The 24,264-nt window shown below is 48.2% G+C and overlaps 1 protein-coding gene across 1 annotated transcript in view; it reads left to right on the top strand.

Moving 5' to 3' along the window:
* The window catches only part of SLC23A2 (solute carrier family 23 member 2), a 46,913-nt gene that overhangs the window by 8,986 nt on the left and 13,663 nt on the right, over nt 1-24,264 (top strand). The window contains exons 2-7 of the mRNA XM_027907758.1: nt 11,548-11,820; nt 12,465-12,563; nt 17,180-17,296; nt 18,457-18,614; nt 22,467-22,555; nt 23,811-23,881. Coding sequence (XP_027763559.1) covers nt 11,689-11,820; nt 12,465-12,563; nt 17,180-17,296; nt 18,457-18,614; nt 22,467-22,555; nt 23,811-23,881 — 666 coding nt within the window. The 5' untranslated portion in view covers nt 11,548-11,688. The remainder of the gene's footprint in view (nt 1-11,547; nt 11,821-12,464; nt 12,564-17,179; nt 17,297-18,456; nt 18,615-22,466; nt 22,556-23,810; nt 23,882-24,264) is intronic.

Here is a 24,264-nt window from a genome sequence, read left to right on the forward strand (position 1 = left end):
CTCCTGGAGTTAACTGGGAGGCTTTCAAAGCAATTACAGTAATTCCTGCTGTATATTCGATTATTCAGCATTAAGGGAAGAGCAGTAGATGTTTTCACATTAAAGCAGATCTTCCGGTAAGTGCTTTTTTCGAGGAATTTATAATTCAGTGGATTTATAAACGTTGCTCTAAGATCAGACTTAATAACTTAGCCTTACTGCTGCTGCCAGTTGTGGGTGGAAGTGGGTCTATTTATTGTGCTGTGTGTGGTGCTATTTTCTGTGTTTGCTGTGTTATGTTTAGTGTGTTCTGGAGGACGTTCATGGGAGGCTGCTGATTAAATTGAGGCTGATGCAAAAGATTACATACTTGCCTTGTGGCTTTGGGAGGAAGAACACTTAAATTAGGAGTTTGCTGCTGAAGTGTAATCAGGAGACTCATTGAGCTGTCAGAAATGAGGCCTCCTCCACCTCGCCCTCCGGAGGAGACAGGATGTTCTTCCAAGGAAGATGTGCCTCTCCTGACAGGATGTTTGGGAGGCATCTGCCAGGCTGGGGCAGTGAGATCATGGAACAGGGAACCTCTGAGCAGTGTTCCAGGGACTGCCTCGCTCCTGCCTTTTTGTCAAGTGCTTTCCTGGTTCTTACCTGGCCTCGGGAAGGTTCACAGGAGGGTTTTGGGTTTCCAGGTGTTGGCAGTCACTGGGTCACATCACGGTCAGGTTTGGCGATGGAGATACCCGTTGTGTGCCACCCCTGTGCGCAGAGTTGTCAGTGCAGGGGGACTTCAAAGGAGGATTTTGTCCTGCCTGAGCTCTGCAAAACAAGGGAAAATATCCTCAGAATAAATATTCCAGCTTGGAACGCTGTCAGTACTTCACCAATGTGTGCCTGACAGCAAACATAATTTGGCTGGAGCACTTGGAAGCGTTGGTTCATCCTCAGACTGAACACTGGGTATCTGAGGAGAAGGCAGAAAAATGGATTTTCTCATAATAATCCAAGCGAACTCCTCCTAGGAGTAACATTTCCAAGCAAGAGAAATGTTCCTTTTTGCATTTCTGATATAAAGCAGGTGATAAAAGTGATGAGTGGCTGTGTCTGATCGTCACAACAGCGCTCCCTGTGCTGAAGGAGAGCGAGAGAAATTGTCTGCTGTGATTTCAGTGAACACAGAGAGCTCTCAGCTGTTTACTCCCACCTGTCACAGCATTTGGGAGTTTGAAGCTGCACTGTAAGATATTCCAGTGCTTCAGACAGAGGAGTTGTGTCTTGAATTCACCTCGAGTGTGGCCGTGATCCAGTGTGAGGACTTTAATTAAATCCATCGTGAGGTTAATTAACCCCCCAACCCCACGATGAGGTCTGTCCCAATATTGGTCATGGAAGCTGGGATTGAAGTGGAAATATCCAGGTTAGTAGGTGGTTTATTTGACTTAAATCACTGAGTGTAAATGCTAAGTAATCAGAAATAAATCGTTTGAGTGATGAAATTCTCCTCTCACCGGTGATGAATTTTGGAGCGATTAGTTTTAATTGCAAGGTAAATAGACAAGTCTTTAATTGGATGCTTAAGTAATGTTAATTGCATTGAACTCAGTTATACTTTGAACTGTGAGATTCAGGGCAAGAAGCATTGGAGTGCCTGGCATTGTTCAATCCAACTATTAAAAGAATTCTGGACATTGGAGTAAGAAAGCAAAAGTCTTTTTTCGTTCAAAACCTGAAATTTTTCTCTTGCCATTGGCCACTTAGTCCTGGGGCTCCCTGTGAACGCATCAAATGCCTTGAATCTAAAAATCATTCCCAGCATGTTCCTCAAAAGTATCGTAGATCAGGGATCTTCAGGCAGTGTGGGGACCTGTGGTCCAGCACAGGTTTGTGTTTTGGGGTCTTAAGATAGGATAATGTTTGTGTTAATGGCTGTAAAAACTCCTCATGTCAAATTTAGACGTTTGTGATTGTGAAAACGCTTGGAATTTGGGATGGAAGGGCAAAGGGAAGAATCACTGGAAAAGGAGCACGTGGAGGAGGGAACTTTTCACCATCTCCTTGCAGTGGGGATTAACCACTGGAACACCCATGAGTTTGTGTGTGCACACACTGCACAGAGTGGAGATCCTTGGATTCCTTCCATGGATCCCGGTGAGGGATGGGATGGACCAGGAGCCTTGCCCAGGACAAGCTCCCCGTCCCGCGTGCCCTGTTTGAGCGCTGCTCTTTACTGCAGGAACAAACCCCCTGTGCTTGCTGAGCCAGGGCTGAGGGATGAATCCCAACCTGTGTTTGGCTCCTGGGGCTCTGGGGGCGGGGGGAGCTGGGTGGCTCCACAAATTGAGGTGCAGAAGGTGCGTTTCGGGTACAGTGAGCTCATCTCTACCCCAGCGCCGCGCCCTTGGCCGGCTCTCAGCTCTGTGCCACTGGTGGAGTCGCTGCCCGTAAATTTGGGCAGGAGCTGCCCCTTGGTGCTGCTCTGGGTTGGTCTGCTCTGGTTATCACTTCTGTGGCCGTTGTAGAGTGATGGTGTCTCAGGAAGAGTGCAGGAGACGAAGGGAAATCTGGTGAGGGGGTGGTGGAACTCCATGGGAACTTTGGGCAGGGGCCGTGATGGGGGGAGTTGTGAAGTTCAGGAGCGTGAGAGCAGCCCGAGGCAGTGCTGTGCTCCCTCACAGCGGGAGGTGGGCCAGGGAGAGAGGAGGATATGCATGGGGAGGGACTGGACACCAATTCTGGAATCGCAGAATTGTTTAGGTTGGAAAAAAATCATCGAGTCCAGCCATTCCCCCAGCACTGCCGGGGCCGCCGCTGCACCGCGTCCCCGAGTGCTTTAAACACCTCCAGGCGTGGTGACTCACCCACTCCCCTGTGGGTGTTCAAAACGCTTGTGACAACCCCTTATTTATTTTCCGTTGGGTCTGTTGTTGTTTCATCGCCCGTCTCTCGCTTCTCCTCGTGTCCCTTCGCTCCGCTCCCTCCCGGTTCCACCGCGTTTTCCGCTGGGGAGCCGAGCGAGCCCCGCCCCGCCGCGTCCTGTGCTCTCCGTTCCCGCCGGCTCGGGCATCACCACCCCTTATCTCCGGCACCCGGGACCTCTCCAGCAGCTCGGCTGTTGCTAATAAAAATATTTCCGTGCGAGTTGCACGAAGGAGGTGTGGGAGCACCTGCGCTGTGTGTGTGTTTGTGCAGTAACCCCGCGCGTCCGAGCGGTGTGTTCCAGCCCCCGGCGTTGTGTAACCGGGCTGCGATTGGACACCCGGCGGGTTATACAATGTGGGCAGCCCCGGCCGCTTTATAAAACTGCTCCCGGGGAATGTCCCCATCCTTCCCTCCCCTCCGCTGCCTGAGCTGGGAAGGCTGCGGGCACCTCTCCGGGCACCTCTCCGGGCACCTCTCCGGGCACCTCTCCGGGCACGGCTTGGCTTGCGGAGGTAAGACCTTGGAATTCGCGGCGTTGCAGAAATTCAGCTGCTTTGGCGTCGGCGTTCTTAAATCTGAAAAAACCCGAGCTTGTCGCTTTTAATAACCCCTCAAATCTTCGAGACGCTGAAATGTTTCATTTTAAAGTATTTATCTCTTTTTAAAATGTGACCACTGTAGAGTCAGAAGTGTTTCCCCTCTGTCCTGTTTACCTGTGAACTTCTCCCTCCTTTTAACTTTTAAAATGGGGAATATTTGTGTGAGGTTTAGGTAGTAAAAGGGAGATTTTAAGAAAGCTTGAGGGCAGGAGTGCAGCCTCTTGGTTAGTTTTCGGAAGTTTACTGAGTTGCAAATCTTACTAAGTGATGTTCGGTGGAAGTGAAATATTTGTTTCTGGAGGAGCCTGATAGATAGCCAGTGTAAAACTTTGCCTGTGTGTGACCAGCTGCTGGGTTTGAGCTGCTCACTGCACTCAGTTCCCTTTCAGGAGTGAGGATCTGGTTCAAAAGTGACTGTAGGGATCAGCCTTTGGGAAGGAGCTTCGGACCCAGAGTTGAAAAATTTGGCACATGACCCCGATTTTGCTTTAATAAACGGAATTTTTCCTAGATGAGTCTCTAACTTCACCTTTGTTTTAACGTGATTAAAGCCTTGGAAAAGAAGGGAGCTTTCATCAAAGTGCCAAGTGCAAGTACAAAGCAAAGCTGAGAAAGGGCCCAGTGTGTGCTCAGGTTGCTTTGAGGGCCGTGAAGGAGCTTAACGAGCTGTGTATTAATATCCATAATAACGGGGAGGTATCGGAATGCTCAGGTTATTAATTCTCCCCGGGGACACTGTAAGGACTCCATACCATTATAAATCAGATTACTGTGCTGTGCACTGTGCTGGGCTCCAGGAAGGACTGTGGAGTTTTGTAAGGAACAGCGATACAGGATTTCATTTTTCTTCACCGTGAGTGTCGTAGCCATCCAGAGAACTCTGCAGGTGTCACTTCAAAACAGCCACTTGATAACAGGCTGTAAAATCGTTATCTCCCAGATTTTCCTTGCACTTCTTTGCAATTTATCTCGTGGCTTCAGCTGTGTCCTGCTTTCATGGTCAGACCTTCTTTTCTGGCCACGCAGAGCAGAGATGGGATCTCATCCTGGGGAGGGTGGCAAACGCTGCACAGAAACTGGGCAAAACTATTGCCTTTTGGAGCAGTAAAATGGGAGCAGTGGGGTGAAAGATGAGCAAGGAAACAGCTTGGCCAACAGTGCTTTGGCCAAACACACCTTCAGGTTGACCTGCACTGGCAAAACTCGCGTTTCAGATATTTTAGTTTAGAATCGCAGCCTAAATAAGCTCTTTTTTAGTAATTTGACTGACTAAACTTGTAATTTTTGAGAGCTCCGCGATCCTTTGTGAAACATCTCGTTCAGCTGGATTTAAGTCCCCTTCTCAACCAGCTCATTCACTCGGGAAGTTAATGAGATTTAACTAATGTGCTTTTAAATCAACGGAAGGGTTTGAGCTCGGCATAACTTCCCTGCGTGTCTTTGTGCAGACTTGCCCTAATAATGTTGGTCAGTTATTAAGACACCGTTCTGGATGGCAGTCAAAATACCAACTACTTAAAAATTCATTAGTGCCTACAAGGAGGGAATATGTTTGTGCTTTGAAGAGCTGCTTTGAAGTGAAGTGAGAAACCAGCTCGGGACTGAAACTCCTTAAAGTGCCCATCGGCTCCTTTGTAAAACATAAATTTAGCTTTTAAAGCGTAAATGTTAGGACGTGGTGGTGTTTCAGGGCGGTTTCAGCCCCATGGGAAGGAATTCAGGGGTGCAGGAGTTGCCTGGTAAAGAGAAATCACAAGTAATCCTGGGAGCAAAGAGGCTCAGTCTCAAACAGCCTGAGGGAAAACTCGATGTAAGACTAAAGCAGGAGGGTGTTTTTTACAGGTAGCAACAGAAGATTAAAGCCCGTGGGTTCTGGGCACCTTTTATCAGGCCTTTGAGATGGTGAAAATCCCCTGGGAGGTATAAAAAACCACCCTTTGGGCACATCTACAGCTCTGGACAGGGGGTGGGACCCCCCAGGTGCCGTGTCCAGGTCCCACCGTGGGATGTAGCTGTGAAGGAACTGGAATTGTGGTTGTGGTTCTGCAGGCAGGGCTTTGATTGCATCACTGAGGGGTTTGTTGGGCTTTATGAGCCTCGATGATGAGAGGCTTGTGGAAGTTTTTTCACTGGGGGCAACCTTTTTGCTTTGTAGGAAAACATCCAGCAGCTCTTTGGACAGTTCTTAGTGGCAGAGTTAGTCCTCTTTTGGTGGATTGTGATTTGGTCATTAATATTTGAAACCCCCTTGGGTTTGTTTCATGTGCAAAAATTTATGAAAAACGAGTTTCTCGGGCAGCTTTAATGTTAATTTGTCCGTGCTGTGAGATGGGGAGGTGTGAACAGCTGTGCCAGGCTGGACAGGGAGAGGGGGAGCCTCGTTCCAAGGTTCTTCTGCTGTTAAAATAACATTGAAGTGAGGATCCAGATAAACCCAGTGCCTGGAGCTGGTGCACAGCAAATAACAAAGAAGAGCCCGTTGTTTTTAATACCTTAATGGCACAAAATCGGCGCAGGAGTTTTGGGTGATGGTGTAACTGCAGCCAGTGGCAATCTGGAGAAAGCTGCTGTTCCATAATTAAGTGGGAATTGCCTTGCTTTTGTGAGGAGTTGTGTGTCTGGCCAGGGGTAGCTCTACCCTGTGAGCAAACTTTGTCTAATTGGAGCCTCCACAACATTCCTTAATTGTCCTCCTTGGAGCACTCCCGTTCCCCTCGGTACAGCCTGGTGGTGATGGAATTCCTTTCCGAGCTCCCCTGATCTCTTGGCACCCGTCCTGCCACCCCCTGCAGCCAAACACAGCTCCCTGGATACTGCCAGCCCTGCCCCTGCCCTGTGTCCCTGGCTCTGTCCCTCAGCGTGGGATTTCTCCATCCTTTGCAGAGCAGGATGAGCTGCTTGGCCTAAACACACGGGTTTTTTTTAAAGCAAACCAAGTAAATCTGGTGTGTTTGTCGCTGGCTGCAGTTCTTCTTCACAGCTGTGGCACTGCAGGAACTGAGAGTTTGCTCTTAGTTGTGGTTTCCAGCCTGTCCTTCCCAGCAGGAGCTCCCCAGTGCTCCCAGGCTTGGGCCTGGGTGACTGAAGGGGGTTTTTTAAAGCTGGTATTAAAGCTGGTTTTAAAGCTGGTTTTCTCTTCTGCTGAGGCTTGCTACATTTAACAATAAAATGCCCTGATGTGCAGGTAGTCCAAGTCCCTCTGCACATCTCTGTTGTGTGCCTGTTGCCCAAAACAGCATCTCAGACCTCCAGGATGCCTCGATTTGCGTTTGCCCTGAGTTTGTGGTGCCAGACACTTGGAAGTGCCACAGGAGGTGTGGGAATTGCAGAGGCACCGCTGCAGTTCAGGTCACCCCAAGCGTGGCGGCTTCTGGCTGAGCAGCATCATCTCTGCCTGCAGGAGAAAGGCAGCGCCGTTCACATGAGCCTGACAGCTAATTAAAATAATAAATTGATGATTGTAATTAAGCAGTGACCTTAATTTGATTCTAATCTCCTTAGTGTGTGCAACAGCCAGAGCTCTCTTGGCTCCCCAGCCGTCTGTGACAGCCAGGAAGGGCCTGGTTGGATCTGCCATCGCTCCTTCCCGGGGCAGTGGGATGGGGGACATTCCCACCACGGTGCTCCTGGCAGCTTTTCCAGCAGGGCACTCCAAAGGATGGGCTGTTCCATGGCCAGCTGGTTTTATAACCACACTTGTTGCGCTCCCTGTACCAACACTTCCCTTGTGGAACAGTGAAGGGCCACCAAATGCAGGGCAGTTCCTGGTTTTCCACAGGTGGGGTGGAGAGAGAGAGGCCCACAGGTGCTGGCTGGGGACCAGGGAAGGGATGGGGACCACACCTCGAGTGCTTGTGTCCAGTTCTGGGCCCTCATCCCGAGAGAGACACTGAGGGGCTGTCCAGGGAAGGGGCTGGAGCAGCAGGAGGGGCTGAGGGAGCTGGGGGGGCTCAGCCTGGAGAAAAGGAGGCTCAGGGGGGACCTTCTGGCTCTGCAATCCCTGACAGGAGGGGGGAATCACCATCCCTGGAGGTGTTGAGAGCGCTCAGTGGAGATCAGTCACAGGTTGGACTTGTTGATCTTGGAGAACTTTTCCAGCCTCAGTGATTCTGTGATTAACCAGTTCCCACTGTTTGATGCTTGAAATGTATGAAGAGGAGGGGACACACCTGTCAGAGCAGCTGGGGTTCTTTCAACCTTTCCACCAGCTTTTACTCCTGACTGAGACCTGCAGCACAACTCTGTGTTTGAGGGAAGGAACCCACGAGGTACCCAAATCCCTCTTGTTTGCAGCCAGTGGAACATCTGTGGCTGTGCAGCAGCTCCTGTCCGCAGCTGTGGCTTTAGGGGACCTGGTGCCAGCTCGGAAACGCTGCTGCCCCATCACACAGAGCTCTGAATGAGGCTGCTCAAACTTTGTGCCCATTGCTCGTCCTTATCTGCTGGGTTTGTGCTGAGTCAGCAGCCTCCTGGCCTCTGAAACAGCTGCTCAGATCCACCTGGAAAGGCTGAGGTGTTCTGGTGGGCACTGAGCGTGGAGAGCCTCGGTCCACTTGGAATGGGAAAGACCCTCGTGGTTTTGGAAGGTGTTTGGGTTGAGTTTGGCAAAGAAGGAAAGACAGGAAAGCTGCTTTCTGGGGAAAATACCTGCGTCGTCCTGGCACCTTGGAAAACCGAGATTTCAGGGTTGAAAGTCCTGTGGGAGTCTGAGCTCTGCAGCACCTGGCAGAGTGTTGACCCTTCTGTCTAAAAAAAAACCCCAAGCCAACCCAAACAAAGAGAAAAGCCAAGGTCACACCCTGCAGGGGTCAGGGTGGGTTTGTTTCCCCCGGCCTTTGCTTTGCCAAGCTCTGGGTTCAGATGTTCAGGTTGAAGATCCTCACACGTAGCACTGTGGGGAGGAACTGCCATCACAGCAGATCTGATTTGGGCGATATTTGTAGTGTGGCTCAGCCAAAACCTGTATCAAATTCTGCTGCTTTTAAAGGAAACAGTGCACACAGGGAGAGGGTGTCTGTGTTACAGTTACCTCCTCCTTTCATGGGTTCATGTCCAGTTCTCCTTTCCGTGGTAATAAAACCCTTTATTTGTATCTGTCCTTCCTGTCCTGCCCAAGTTAAAGCTTGAATCTACTGAGATGAGTTTTCAATTGATTTTTTTTTTAGACAGGCTCACTCAGGCACAAAGTGTTGAGGATGCAGAAGGGCCTTTAACTTCCCAGAAGGGTTTTCCTGGTGAACTTGCACCAGGACTATCCCCTGCTCTTACTCTAAATCCTAATCTTATCTTCAGCCCTGTAAACCCTGGCAGCTTTTGGCCTTCCTGGGTTAATCACACTGGAGGTAATTTGGTTCAGAAAGGTGAATGTTAATCAGTGTCCTGATTTCACTTCCAGCCTTTCCATCTGATCCCAGGCTGCAGATAATTCATTTTACAGCGTGTACCTGCCTGATGATGAATGAGTTTAATCTCTTGTTCTGTGACTTTTCAGCTTCTGAGAGTTGGATTTGCTACAGAGGTTATAAAAATGTCTGAGTCATGTGTAGCTGAGCTGGGTTGGTGGGACACCAGGGCTGATAAAGAAGAATATCTCAGATAACCTCATCTACTGCCTCTCCATTTCTGCTTCCCTTTGACACTCCTGACTGCAGAGTAAAAGTATTCCAAAAATCTGATAATCAGCTGTGCCATTAAGTGCCAGTTTAATCGCCAAGCAGAATCAAGATAACTTGAGAAGTCTGTTCTCCTGCTTTTTCTTGGAGCAACCCCTGACACACACGTCTACACAAACACTCCCCTCTTCAGGAAAAGCAGCAGAGGAGCTTCTTCTTGTAAATTTGCAGTTGCTTGTTCGGGAACCTTCATCTAAACTCTGGCTTGGCTGTCGTGTGTCAGCCCTCAGCAATGAATACAAGGGTGGCATTCTCAGGGCCCGTTCCCGAGGTGTGATCCCATCCTGGAGGAGATGGCAGTGCACAGGGAAATAGGATTAGAGGCTCTTTTCTCTTTTATCAGTGGAGATGCTGCTTTAATGCCAGCCAAGCAGCTTATGGTGCCAGAGGGCCTGAACCCCATCCTGTAGCTGGCAGGTTTGCTCACTCCATGGGGGTGCTGGCCCTGCTTAGGGAGGGACCTGCTGCCTTTCCCCTTTCCCTCCCCACTCCCACACCCTAAAGCTGCCAGACTAAACCCTGCCTGTCTCCACCTCTGATTTTCTTGGAGAGTGAAAGAAGTCCATGCTGACAGCAAAAGGAAAAAAGTCTTTTGTGCTTGGAAAGAAAAAAAAATCCCTGGTGGCTCCACGGTGAAAGCAAACAAAGCCCCTCCCAAAATCCCAGCCCAGACCCCTCCAGTGCCCCCAAACCCTTAACCTGTTAACCTGTCTCTTCTCCACCCTGAGCTGCACCTCCAAAAGGAAATCTGTGGCCGTTGTAAAAGTGGGAATAGCTGTTTTTTCCAGAGGAACAAGACAGTGAGTCTTCGAACCAGTTCAAGTGAGAAATAATTAATTGTACTACTTAATATTTACTTTAATGAACAAGTCTTAGCCCTTATTTGCAGGCACTGCCTTTCATTCCCATCTCGATTTAATTAAGGCTTCAAGGCCATCCTGGTGGCCCAAATAGTCTTTCTTGTGCAGGTACATTTTCTCTCCAGAAAAGTTATGTTGCTTTGAAAGATTAACATCTCTTTCACCTTAAGTAACCAGAATTTTCTAGCAAATGGGCAATTAAGAGCTATTAAGAGGTTCTAAAATACCAGTATTTGAAGATTCTTTGCCAGGTTCAGTTATTATTACAATTACAGTAGAGAGGAGCTGCTGGCATTTTCCTGAGCAGCATTTGGAAGGGAAACTTAAGGAAAAAAAACCCCAAAACCCTACTTTTTTTCCTTCCTAATAAAAACTAAACTGTACTTTTGAGTGTCCATCAGCCACATTTCCACCTCTGTTGATTTTACTTGAACATGTCATTACCTTACTTTGGAAGTAACCCCTGTGTGCAGTGGGTTTTGCTGCTTCAATGTGCTTCTTGCTGTGGAAAATTCCACTTCCTGCGATTTTTAAAAAGCCTTTTTTTTCGAGTTCTGTCCTGTACTTTCACCTGTATCTGAGCTGGTTTTCCCCCACAGGTGGTTGTGGCTCCGTTTTCTGTTTGAGGCTCAGGAGCCCCCAGGCTGCAAAACTTGCTTTGCTGCAGAATTCCCGGTGCTGTCCCGCGGGAAGTTTGTGTTTAAATCCGTTAAATCCTGTTCTTTGGTCTTGGAAACGGCAAATGTGTGGATGGTGATGGACAGGCAGGGCTAAATTAAGGAGCAAATGGGGGAAAACTGCCCTGTAGTGACCCATCTGGGAAAACAAAACGGGAACTCGTGGGCTGTGAGATCTTCCCTGTTCCTGTGCCAAAAGAGTAGTGAAACTCATTAAAATGCACCACTTTATCCTGAAGCTGTTGCTTCCACATCGGCAGGCAGGTGACTTGGAACAGCCCTCCAACAACTGGGATAATTTTGGGTGGGGATGCTCGGCAGAAGGAGCTGTTTCTGTCTGAAACGGCCTCGCTGAAAGGCAGGTCCTTCACTGTCCGTCTGGTCTGAGCTTCCTGGACTCTTTTATTTCATAATGAGTTGTTTTCAGAGAAAGGATTCAGCTGTGCAGAGGTAACTCTGCAAATTTACACTCCCTGAGGAAGTCCAAGTCCTGTTTGCAGTGGGTGTTCAGCTGTTCTACTCTGCTCCACACCTGGAGTACAGGTGTGCTTTGTTCCCCAAAAGTTCCATGGAAATGGCTGTGAATTGGGAAAAAAACCCAAAGGTTTCAATTTACTACTAATGATTGAAGATCACAAGAGAAGAATTTGAAAATAATCATAGTATTCCTATCCTGAAAGAATTTGAAATACCTTCAGCTTCATCTTTAAATGATAATCTGCTAATGATTGGGGAGGACTGATGAGAGCTGGTGAGTCATGAGCATGAAAGGGAGCCCAGGCTGGGGGGTTGGTGTGGATGTACACAGATCTTGGGGAATAAAAATATCCACCTCTCCCTCCAGTTCCAGGAACCAACGACACCCTGATGTCCCAGCTGGATCACTGAGAGCTCTGGTGACTCCAGGCGGTGCTGCTGCTTTTCAGAGAAGGAATTGTCCTCAGTCCTTGGCCTCTCATCCCAGCAGCATCCCTTGGGGTGCTGCATGCAAGTCCTGGACGTTCTGGAAACCATGGGGATCGGCAAAAACACCACCTCGAAGTCGGTGGAGGCGGGAGGCTCCTCGGAGGGCAAATACGAGGATGAATCCAAACATCCCACCTTCTTCACCCTGCCTGTAGGTACCACATTCTGGTGTGAATCAGCCAGTTTGTGTTCCTAATCGTGTTGTACAAACCCCTCATTTCCACCAGCAGTTGGTAACAAAGCTCTCTTGCCAGTGAGTGGTGTTTGCATGGGTGTGGTTGTTCCCCGTGTGCTCCCCAGCTGGGCTGTTCCCAGGACAGGCAGCACCCCAGGCACTGCAGGATTGGAGCAGTTAACTGTCCTTCTGCAGCCTGAGCACCAGCCCCTGCTATGGAATCCTGGAATCCTTAAGGTTGGAAAGGACCTCCACGATCATCAAGCCCAGCCTTCAGCCAGATCCCACCACGTGTGTCACGAAGTCTGCTTGGTTTTTGAACACCTGGAGGGATGGGGACTCCACCCCTGCTGTGGGCAAACTGTTCCAGTGTTTAAACACTCTCTGAGTGAAGAAATTCTCTGGGATATCCAAGCTGGCACAGCCTGAGGCCATTCCCTCTCCTCCTGTCCCTTGTTCCCTGGGAGCAGAGCCCGACCCCAACCCAGCTCATCATGTTTTCTGGCAGTGTCAGAGGCAGATGTCAAGTACCAGGGGGGAAAACTGAGAGGCAGGAGGTGTGATTGCAAAGCCAGTGTTTATTTTAAGACCCCGTGCTTGCTGTTTGTTGTGTTTTTAAGGTGGTGATAAACGGTGGAGCGACGTCCAGCGGTGACCAGGACACGGAAGACACGGAGCTGATGGCCATCTACACCACGGAAAATGGCATAGCAGAGAAGGTACGTGGTGGTTCCCTTGGAGGTGGGGGACTCATTCTTGCTCCCTCAGTTCCTTCTTTGCCCACCCCAGTCCCACATGGCTGGGATTTGCTGTTTCAGCAGACGGTGCTGACTCCACACTCGCCTCAGGCTCGGGGCAGTTTGGCCTCATGACTGCTCTGGTCACACACTCTGTGTGGTTGCAGAACACAGGGCATGACTCAGGGAATGTCAGCGCTGCATGCACTTTGACCTGGCACCAGAATTCATAATGTGCAAGTTTTTGATTTCTTCATTCCCGCTGGCCTTTTGCGTGGTTTCCCTGGGCAGGTCACTGTGCTGTGGTCATCACTTGCTAACCTGCCTTTGTCCAGGGAGACTGGGGGTGTTGAGCACCTCTAAAAGTGGGATCTTTCCCGCTCTCACAGTTTCTTCCAAGCTCCAGCCTCTTAAGATTAATTCTTCTAGTCCTTTTTCCATCTAGAGGCTGCCCATTATGATTGAGTGGCAGCTTTATGAATGAGCTGGAGATCATAAAAACACTGGAACATTTTTCCTTAGGAAAACTATGACTGTGTTTCACCTATTCAGGGAGACCAGTTGAGGCCTCAAAGGACACCAGTTTGGTTGTGATTTTTCCAGCTTTTTGTGCCATTCCATCATCCCCTAAGCCTGTTCAGTAATAATCCTGCCAGCTGAGATGGTTTGAAGCTGAGCTTTTATTTAAAATAAGGATGAGGATTATATTAAATCTGAACAGCACTTTCTGAAATGTCTAATCAGACTGGGTCTGTGGTGAAGCCTTGTCTCTGAAAAGCCTCCACTTGACCAAATTTTTCAAGTGTCCCAAGTGCAACACGACCAAAGCTCTCCTGGCTCCAAGCCAAGAGCATCATGATGCTCTTTTGTGTGAGGCTGTAACTTGTGATGGGGCAAGGATGATACCAAGGGGTGCAGCGGAGGTTTTCCAACTCAGACACCAGAATTCTCCTCTGAATTTCAGGTTTAAAATATCCCCTAAAGAGATGGTTCTGCCAGAGGCCTTTCAGTGGTGCATGTCAGGACAATGTCTCAGACACATCTCCGTGACCATCGTGGTCATGCTGATCTTTCCTGGGCAGATTTTGGCAACTGTTGACCTGCAATGTCTGTGGGGGCTGATTTTTGGAGCGTGCTTGGACTGGAGCGGAGGGAAACAATCTCATAAAGCCCCGAGCAAAAGGTGTTTGGGTGAAATTGTGCAACCAAGATAAGCCATCTCCAGACACCAAACCGTGTCTTCATGGCCTGGTTTCACCAAGTGCATGTTTTTTTTTTTTTTCTCCCTTCTAGTTGATCCTTCGTGGTCAGGACTGTAAATGATGGGGAATAATTCACCTCAGAGAGATCCATGAGCTTTTGAGCAGCCAAATCTACTTGACTTAAAGCTTTGCTGTGGTCACAGGGAATGAACAGGGTGGGCAGGCCCTGGCACAGGTTGCCCAGAGAAGCTGTGGCTGCCCCTGGATCCCTGGAAGTGTCCAAGGCCAGGCTGGAACAATCTGGGCTAGTGGAAGGTGTCCCTGCCCATGGTGTGGGGTGGAACTGGATGCTCTTTAAGGTCCCTTTATTCAAGGTATTTCTCTAAAGGCTTTGCTCCCCACACTTTATCAGTTTTCTTGTACGACTGCTTGACATCGGAGCCTTTGTCTTGCACTGCTGGGGTTTGTTTCTTTGGATTTTGCACTGGGATTGCTGTGGGGTTTCTTCTTTCCCTCCAGCATTCTTTCTCCACCTTTACCTGTCTCATTCCCCCTGTTTGCACTTACCAGAAAAATTAAAGAAAAAAAAAAAAAAAGGGCACAGCATGTTCCAACTTTAGCCAGTTAAAAATAATTAGAGGAGGAATTAGCCTGTGATCAGTATCTCATTCAGGGAACTGCAACCCATTCCCAGCAGTTCCCTTGGCACACTTGGCAAACACCAGCTCTGAGTCAGGGTTGGACCAGCAGGCACATGCTGGAGGTGCCAAAGGGCCAGTGACTCCCCAGGGAGTTCCTGGGATGGCCAGGCCTCACCTGAGTCCTGCAGTTCCTCATTGCTCAGGATTGATCTGCTCAGGGTTTGCCCAAGGGGAGAGTTCCCTGTCCAGAGGGATCTGAGTCTGGCCTTGGAAGGAATGAGGAGTGTGCTGGTTGTTTCCTTTATTAAACCTTTATTAAATCTTTATACAACCCCTTTACTGTGTAGACATTGCCATGACATTATTTATGCCTTGGGAATTTGGGGTTCTTTTGTTGGCAGACCCATAACCTTTCACTTCCTGAAGGAGAGCTCAAGTTGGTTGGCACTTGTTGATCTGCACCCAGAGAGACCTTTTTCCATGCCATGGACCAGCTCCCTTGTGCCTGCTCCTGGTTTTTGTTCTTTGCAAGGCTAATTTAGGAATCATGTAATGCCAGGTGGAAAGCTCTGGAAGGACTGATACCCTTGCTGTGTGTGCCATGGTCTTCCTGGTAGGAACAGGCCATTGCTTCTGCTTTCTGCTGCCCAGAGAAGAGGGAGGATAGAGTAGGACTGACTAGGATAGGATAGACTAGAAGGGCAAGTGAAAAAGTTAAGGAATGCATTCGGTGCAACCTCATCAGTCCTGTGCAGAAAAATAAGTGTTTGGCACCAAGTGGAGCGCTGGGACAGCTGCTGGGTGCTGGTCTGGCCAAGCTGGAAAAGAAAAGAGCCCAAAAGGTGGGAGTTCCCAAGTCCAGAGTCACCAATCTGCACGAATCTCTGCCTGGGTTTTAGAGATCCTGCAGGTATCCCTGCGTGGGAGCAGCGTGACCTGTGGCAGCTCCATTTCTGTCCGTCCTCAGAAGGGTTGTGGAGGTTCCTCAGGGCAGGGTGGTGGACAGGGGGAGAGGGAACAGCCTCAAGCCGTGCCAGGGGAGGGTCAGCTTGGACAACAGGGGGAATTTCTTCAAGGAAGGGGTTGTTAAAGGTTGGAATGGGCTGCCCAGGGAAGTGGTGGAGTTGCCATCCCTGGAAGTGTTCCAAAGACACGTGGATGTGGCAGCTGAGGACATGGTTGGACGTGGCGCTGGTGATGGGTTGACAGTTAGACTTGACGGTCTTAAAAGTTTTTTCCAACCTTAACAATTCTATGGTTCAAATTCCTGATTTTTTCCGTTATTTTTTTCATGTTTTTTTTTAGAGAATTGGGTCAGGAGAGAAAAAATTCCTCTCTGTTAATGAAAGAGGGTCAGTGGTGCTGCAGATTGACCCGACGAGGGGGGCAGGGAGCAGTTCCCCTCATTCCTCAGTTTAGGACCCGTACCCTGGTGAGAGGATTGCCTGGTGCTTAATGTGGTTTAAAAGACTTTTCTGAGATTAGTGTTCCTATATTTTACTTTTCCACTGCAATACCCCCGACCTCTCTCCGTAATCCCGTGGTCAGGAGAGTTATCCCAGTGGCGCTTTTTCCTTGTTTTCCCACCACAAAGCTGAGGTGAGCGGGAAGGAACCGGGGGTGGGTTTGGCTTCGCTGGCCTCGTAGGTGATACCCAGGGGAGGCTCCCCAAGTGGGATCCGTGGAAATGATGGGATTTGTGGAGAAGTGAAGCCCATCTGAGGCAGTCACGGGTCTGGCAGAACTCCCAGCCCTGGTGTGAGGCAACTCCACGTGGGCTTGTTGTGTCCTGGATTAGGGCAGAGCGGTTCTTACGCAAGGGGGTTCTTGGGAGTGATAAAACCTGATACTTCCTCCTGCTCTTGCTGTTGTGCTTTGGAGCAGCGTGGTTTTTGCCCCCCCCAAGGAATTCCCAAACCGGAGAGCTGGAGGGAAATGGTTCCCTGTAGTTTGGAAGGAGAAATGGCGGAGCTGGTTTTTGTTTCGATGGCAAACCCACAGGGGTGCTGATGTGGGAATATGTGTGGCCAGTTGGCTGTTGGCCCTCTGGGGACTAAACTGTGGTCTCTCTGAAATTCCTGCAGGGGTTTAAATTCCTGGGGGAAGTCGGGCACAAATTGGCTGGGGATGTGTTTGGTTATAATAATAATTAGCGTTTTTCTTGACTGCTTCAGTGTGGTGTGGAAGCGAAAATAATAAATCCTTCAGCTGAAAAAGGTTAACCAAGATGGAATTGGGTAAGAATTAAAGTGGGGAAGCAATTACCATAATGAGCAATTTTTTGGCCTGTCATTTTGGTCTCTTATGCAAGGACAGAGCCCTTCTGCTTTGGGAGGAGCCACTGGTGGCTCTTCTACTTAGTTCCAATTCTTCCTTAATTCCTTTTTTTTTTTGTTTGTTTGGTTTTGTGGTTTTGGTTTGTTGCTTTTTTGCTGGTTTTTTTTAATAATCATGTGATAATTATGCCAGTTTTGGGCACCTTTTGGCTGGCAGATCAGTTCTGTCATAAACCAGCAATCACAAATAAATCACTGTGTAAATATAAGCAGGGGATTGCTGACAGCAGGGAACACGTGCAGTACAAACTCAGGAGCTCGTCAGAGGTAAAAGGCTTTAAAAATGTCACATATCAGCACGACTGGGGCGTGTCGTACCAGCCTTGGAGCATCAGAGAAACTGCCTGACGGTTCAAATTCCCTTTATTCATGCCAAGCAATAACCTGCTGTTGTCCTTTTGTGTCCCCCCACCCCTCAGAGCTCCCTGGCAGAGACCCTGGACAGCAGTGGCAGTTTGGAGGCCCAGAGGACAGACATGATTTACACCATTGAAGATGTTCCTCCCTGGTACCTCTGCATATTTTTGGGCTTACAGGTGTGTTTCAAACTCTCCCTCTGTACCTTCTGAAGCTTGTTTAGTGTTTTCTGCCCAGTTCATTGCATTTGTGTGTGTGTGTGTGTCTGTGTGATAATTTTATTCTTCCCCCTCTCAGGTGTTTGAAGAAGGTGTGGAGAGGCTTCTTCTGGAGTTGGTCACACACTGAGATCACTGTGTTGATAATGATCTGTGTGAGCTTTCTGCTCCTGCATTTATGAGATTCACTCAAATATTTAGTCTCACAAGCAGCTGTTAGTAAATAAGTGAGCAAATGCTCAGTGGTGACCTTTAGAAGTGGCATCTCTGGAATTACAGATGGAGAGAGATAATGTTTTAGTCCTGAAATTTTGAATATATAACTGCTAGCAGTTATTTCAAGTCTTAAGAGCACCATCCTGGGCCCGGGCAGCAGAGCAGGAAACTTCTGTGCTCGTTGGAGAATCCTTGGAGTAAGAGCATGTGCTTCCTGCAGGGAATAAGGAGCTGGACCCTACTGGTCCCTCACTTGTGGGAAGCAGAACAGCTCCAGTTTCGTCTCCTCCCTTTCTCCAGTGGCAATAATGTCTGTCCCACAGGAATGCTGGGAATTTGGTAATATCTGTAAAACACGTTGAGCTCTCCAAACAAATACATTCCAGAGCATCCTTTTGATTTTCTGCCTTTCCTCAAGGACAGGCAGTTCTGGGGGGAAATTCTATTTTTACTTGCTCTGCTCAATACAGGGAATTTGTTTGTTTGCTTTGCTTTTAATGTATTTGGGTTGGGAAGGAACTCATGAGTGCCTGGTCTGTGGCCCTTGGGAGCTGCTTTGCATCCTGCTTTGTGGGGGTCATTGGTGAGCAGGGGGGGTTCTCACATGGGTACAAGTGAATGGAGCTATTCCTGTGCTTTTCTCCCGAGTTTGGAGGCTGTTTCCAGCACAGTCACCTGGATACCCCCTCCTCAAGAGCAGCAGCCTTGGTTTGTGCTACAAAAAACAGGGATCATTAGCAACAGGCGAGTGGTAGATGGAGGAAAACATTTACAGGAACACCCGAAGAAAAGCTTAGGACCAGGGGTGGAAATTCAAAAACCCAGTGCAAGGGAAACGTGGTGATAAAAATGAATGTATTTTTGAGCCCTGGGTGCAGAATTAACGGAGCTTTTGGCCCTGGCAGCACTACCTGACGTGTTTCAGCGGGACGATCGCCGTGCCCTTCCTGCTGGCCGATGCCATGTGCGTGGGCTTTGACCAGTGGGCCACCAGCCAGCTGATTGGGACCATTTTCTTCTGTGTGGGCATCACCACGTTGTTACAAACCACCTTTGGCTGCAGGTGAGCTCTGGGGCTCGCTGGGGGGGTGGTGGTAAGAGCAGGCGCGCCTTGGGGTGTCCCGAGATGCCAGAGGGGGTTTTCAGAGGATGAACATCATAGGTCAGATCCAGGGCGAGCTTTGGAAAGCTGCTCCCAGAAAAAGAAAAAAAAAAAAAAAGGTGGATCTGGAATAACAAAGGGCACTCCAAGGGTAAGAAAATACAGCAGGGAAACAGGAGAAGGAGGAGGGAGACTCATGAGAACAGAGAAGGCAGAAGTGTTTCTGGGCAAAAGGAAAGATTCATACACTGTGGTAAAGAGGAACTAATTTGGGTGGTTTTTGTTTATTTGTTATGAGTTTCTTGAATGTTATTTTGCTCTTTTCCAATATTAAGGTGGTTGTGAACAGCCCTGCACCAGATCACATCCTTGATCTTACAAAGGGCTTGGCAAATTAAAAAGTTGGGGAAAGATGTTGAGGGTAACTTGTAATTCTCTGAACTGAGCCTCTGTTACCTTCCAGTGCATCAGATAATTGGTTTTTATTCGTTAGTTGCTCTTGAGTTGCAGGTGATGATCATTCCTGGAGTCAGGAGTACACACACACATCCTTCCAGGGATGCCTTCACCTCTCCTTAGGAGGAAAAAAGAGCCCCCTTGGCAAAGACTTTTATAAATCTGCTGTTGGCAAGGACAGGATGTTGTGAGTTCTATTAACATGAAGATAAATCTTCTTTAAAAACCTGTGTTCCACAGTGGTCACCGCAGAGGTGTTGGATGTGTTTATTTAAACTTTGGGAATAACTGAAACCTGTGGAGTTACTTCTGCATCTTATTCAAGAGAATAAACCAGGAGGGATAAGGAAAGCCAGGACCAAAGTGCATATTTAAGAGGATTCCCTCAGATGCTTCCCTGAATGATTCATGGGCCATTTGGTTCCATTTCAGAACAGTTTTCTATTTTCCAACAGCAAGTGGCCAAACACTCCCCCCCTCCCCATTTTCCCAGATTTATCTGAGAACCAGGATTTTTGGGTGTCAGAGGTGTCTCAGGGGGTGCAGAAGCCAAGCCTGTGATAGATCAGCTTTTCATCTAAAAATTGGCCAAATATTTCAGGTTTTCCAGTGTAGTCTTTGACTGCTGTTTTAGTTAACTTTGGTTTGCTCTCTTTTCTTTTTCCTTTAAAAAACCCCAACCTTCCCTTTATTTTTCTTTTGTATCTTAACTCATGAGATCACTCCTTTGTTTTGAATAAAAAGTTCATTCTAATGACAAAACAACATAGTGAAAATTGTTGGAGTTGGAGACATTTTCCTTTCCCCAATGTATTTTCTTTCAGTCAGGACTCCCCGGAGTTAATAATGATATTTTCAGCCCAGTTGGCTCTCTGTGCTGTAACCACAAACCCTCCCAGTAGCTGAAGGAGCAGAGTTGTTCCCCTTGGATTTCTTGAAGTTTAAAACCTTCCAGTTGTGTTGGAAGTGCAAAGTTGAGGATGGGGATGAGCTCAGAGGGGGGTGGCTTTGTTTTCCTCTACCCCTCCCAGCTTTCTTCCTCTGCCTCAAATTTATCAGAAAAGCTTAATTTTCATGTTTCCTGAGACTTTATCTCCTCACATTTGTCATATTTCAATTCCCCCCCCCCCCAACTAATCTTGGCTCTTTACTGCTTATGATGACTTTAATTTTATTTTTAATTTCTTCTTCTCTATTTTATTTTTTTAAAAAAATCACTAATTTAATTTTATTTTTAATTTCTTTATTACCTAATGAGTTATTTGGGGCTCTTTCAGAAATAAAGGGACTAAACTGATGGTCCCATCATACTGAAATTCTCTGTTCCTTGTGCACAATCCCACCTCTGCCCTCCCTCCTGTTGGGATTTTCCCCTTTTCAGTGGCTCCCACTTGCACTGGAGTTACATTTTTTTATGTGCTTGAAGGCAATTGTGTTTGGGCCTTAGAATAACTTGTATTTAAGGAGCAAATCTCCACGCTTGGCTGTTTTATAACTATTTACCATGTGATTGGGGGTTTATGTAAGGCTGGGAATGGGATATAGCAGCAAAGGCCTCTGAATGAGATTTTAAAGTATTCGCTGGCAAGTCGTGTCAACTGCAAAGTATTTCAGCAAATAGAAAGGATTCAAAAGGTCAAATTCCGTGGTTGGAAGGTCCTTAAAGATGGATTTAGCTCAGTGCTGAGGCGGAGCTGTGGTCACTTTGGTACCCGGACTGGTTTTAGGAATTCCAGCTATTCCCCAGGTTGTGGGGTGAGCCAGGAGCCTTGGCAGGGACTGAGGGTAATTAGTGACTGAGACAATCAAACCCAGCTTTAATCCACCTCAGATTTCGGGCTTGTGACTGTGCCCATCGCTGCCTGAGCTTTCCTGCACCTGTGGGACACGTTGGGATAACGAGACCTTTCCAGGTGACTTTAACTGCACAAACCCCCCCTGTCCTCACAGGGGCTGCTGCCAGAACTGAGCAACTCCATCATTTAGTGGTGAAATTAAAATGATATCCCACTCATGAGCTTTAGGACTTCAGGCTTTTGGGGCTGTAGCTGACTGGCAGTGGGTGCCTGGCTTAACATCCATAAGTCACATTCCAGACTGGAGGAGCTGTCTCTTCAGTAGGAGACGGATCTTGGTTGGCTGATTTTGAGTAATAAGGGTAAAACCAATTAAAAAATAAAATACCTTTTTTATCCCCCCCCTGCTTAGGGGAAAAAAAAAAAACAACACTATTTTGAGCCTGCTGGTCCTTTTGGAACTGTGTCATGTAAAGGTTGAGCAGGACGTGCTGAGATCTGATTATTCAGGATATTCAACGCGATGCAGAACAATCTGGACCCAGGTCTTCAGTACAGCTGAGTTCATCACTGGAGAATGTGTTTGCAAAGTGTATTTACAAGATCTCTGGAGGGACAGAGGGCTGTGTAGGTGGGGATGGAGCAGTAACAGCTTGTCTCAGGTGTTGCAGATCTTGCCATGGGCACCAGCCAGCTCAGTTTGCTTAATGAACCTGCAAAATAAGGTGAATCATTCACTGGGCTGCCAGCCGTGTCTTCCCAGAGATAAAACTGGGATTTGTGCTCGGAGGGACTCCCAGGGGGAATTGCATCCAGTCAGCCATGCTTGGATGGCTCGTGTGGCGTACGAAGGTGGAGTTCCTGGTGCAGTTTTCGGTGGGTTTTTAGGGTGCCCGAGGCCCAAAGTGCTTCCCAGTGGTGCTCCAACTCCTGCCTGTGAGCTTAACAGCTATTAGGAACGTGCTCCTGGTTTGATCTTTCCTGTGCTCAGTGTGTACAGCACTTTTTGCACAGATTTTTCCTCCTTTGAGCCTTTCCTGGTCTTGGTGTGATGGAGCTGCACTTCTGTCTCCTGTCCTGGGGTTTGCCCTCCATCGAGGAGCTGTAAAAGCCACAACATGGAGCAGTCCAGGGGCATTAAAGGGAATCTTACTGCAATTATTGTCAGTATTTATAGAACAGTTCAAAGTGCACCTCGTCTGTGGCTAAGTAACATCTGCATATTTACGTTACACAACCTGCAGTGAGGTCAGCAGACACGCAGTTTTGGCGCTGGCAGGTGCTCTTCAGATCTTAAATCTTCGGGGAAGTATAAACACCGATGCTAAGAATGTCATCTCGAAATTCTTGCAGCGTTAAGTTATTTGTTGGTGGGGGGAAGCACCTTGAAACATCTAATCTGCCTTTTATCGGCCCCACACGCGTTATTTACACACGCGCTTCGGAGCGAGTGGCTGTGCTGGCAGTCACGCAGGCGGAGGGGCACTGAGCCTGCAGGCTCCCCCTGCAGCGGTGCAGGGACACCCCCCAATGTCACCCTCTCTCCTTTCCCTCCCACCAGGTTACCCCTCTTCCAGGCCAGTGCTTTTGCATTCTTAGCACCTGCCCGAGCAATACTCTCCCTGGAGAAGTGGAAGTGTAATAATACAGGTAATTGTCGTTTGTGCTTGTTCAGGGCTAAGTGACAGATGGCCCAGACCTCTGAAAGTGCAACAGCCAAACCTTCTGAGGGGGGGAAACTTGGAAGTGCTGAGGAGGGAATAGGGAAAGTCTCCCCTTTTGGGGTGTTAAAATTCTGTGCCTTGGAAAAAGATTCCTAAAAATGTCCTCGTGGAGTTCTATTTCTGGGGAGTTTTTAATATATATAAAAAAAACGTTGTCAAAAGGAATCCAGCAGCAGCACAAAGTAATTCTTCTGTTACATTTGCATTCTGTAAATGTTCCTTCCCTAATATTTGGAAATAGCAAGTTCAGTCGAGTCCTTTGAAGTTGAGTAGGAGGAAGTTTGATGTTCAGCATCACCTCAAGACCAGGATTTTTCCCTGTTTAAGTCATACCTGACAGGTTTTGACAAGATTTGGCTGTTCATTGGAGCTCTTGCTTTGCTAATGCCATCATCCTGAAAGGTTTTAACTTCAGAGGGGAAATGTGCACTAAAGCTGCTTGGGCTGGGGGGTTTGGCTTTAAATTAGGTTAGAAAGTGAAGTGGAAACTCCTCTGGCAGTTTTCTTTCTAATGGGGTGTGGTTATTGAGTAACAGGGCTGTGGGCAGTGGGAGGCAGCCCCCTAGAGAATCAGGCTGCTTCTTTCTACCTGAAGTTCTTCCCAGGGCTCCTTTGGATTCTCTAATAATTTATATTATTTATATGTTTAGTCATCTCTGTTGGTTCACATTCAAAATGTGCCAGTAGCTGAATCCACATCTTGTCTGATAACCTTGGGTGGCAAAGCCATTTTCCCACCAGTCCAGCTTTTCCAAAAGAGCTTTGCTGCATCTTCTTCTCCTGGACCTTTTTCACCTTCAGAAGATGCCAGTAGGGGTTGTTCCCACGGGTCAGTTCATTCAGTGGGTGACCTAAATTGGTGGAGCTGGAGTGTGTGATTCCAGCCTGCACTTGAGTAATTCTCCATTCATCTGCTTGTTGGAGTGGGAAGGGAATCCCTAATTGACCTTCCTTCCTGAAAGTCAGGATTTGTTCCCGTTTTTGGTGCAGTGGGTGGAGTGAGGGGCTGGTTCCTGGGGAGTGTGAGCCTCTTGCTGCTTCACTTGTAGCCCTGCAGAGCTCGTTCTCCCTGTAAATCCAGGCTCGTTTGGCAGACCCAGCGTGAGGAGGGGTTTATTTCGTAGGAAGTGATGGCAGAGGACTAAATAAACCCCCGTGTTTTCTTGTCTCCTCTCTGTAAGATGTAACAGTTACAAACGGGACAGCAGAGCTGCTGCACACTGAGCACATCTGGTACCCCCGGATCCGAGAGGTAATGTGGGAGTTGCCTTTAGCTGTCCCTCTGTCCACTTTCCCAGTTAAGTTTCTCACCCAAACATCTGTGTGTCCTCGTCTTTTAAGTTGGTAATTTCTTCTTTCACTGCAATTTCCATTTGAATATAATCCCTTTGACTCATCTCATGGAAGTCTTTCGTCTTTCCAACCTGTTCGTTGCTGGACAGCGCAAATACCAGGGGTTAGTTACCACATTCCAAAAGACCTGCAGTGAAATGCTCGAGTGAGATGAAAAAACTCTTCCTGTGCCTCTGATTTGTGCTCGCTGGCAGCAGTTCAGCTGCTGCCAGACCTGCTGCCTGGCTGGCCCTGTGCAGTGGGCTGGCCCCTGGAAGGTGAACCCACAGTTTAGCAAAGCTG

Source organism: Empidonax traillii, unplaced genomic scaffold (genome assembly GCF_003031625.1).
Source record: "Empidonax traillii isolate 1590-97213 ecotype Southwest subspecies unplaced genomic scaffold, ASM303162v1 scaffold1538:size123251, whole genome shotgun sequence".
In the NCBI taxonomy this organism is placed as follows: domain Eukaryota; kingdom Metazoa; phylum Chordata; class Aves; order Passeriformes; family Tyrannidae; genus Empidonax; species Empidonax traillii.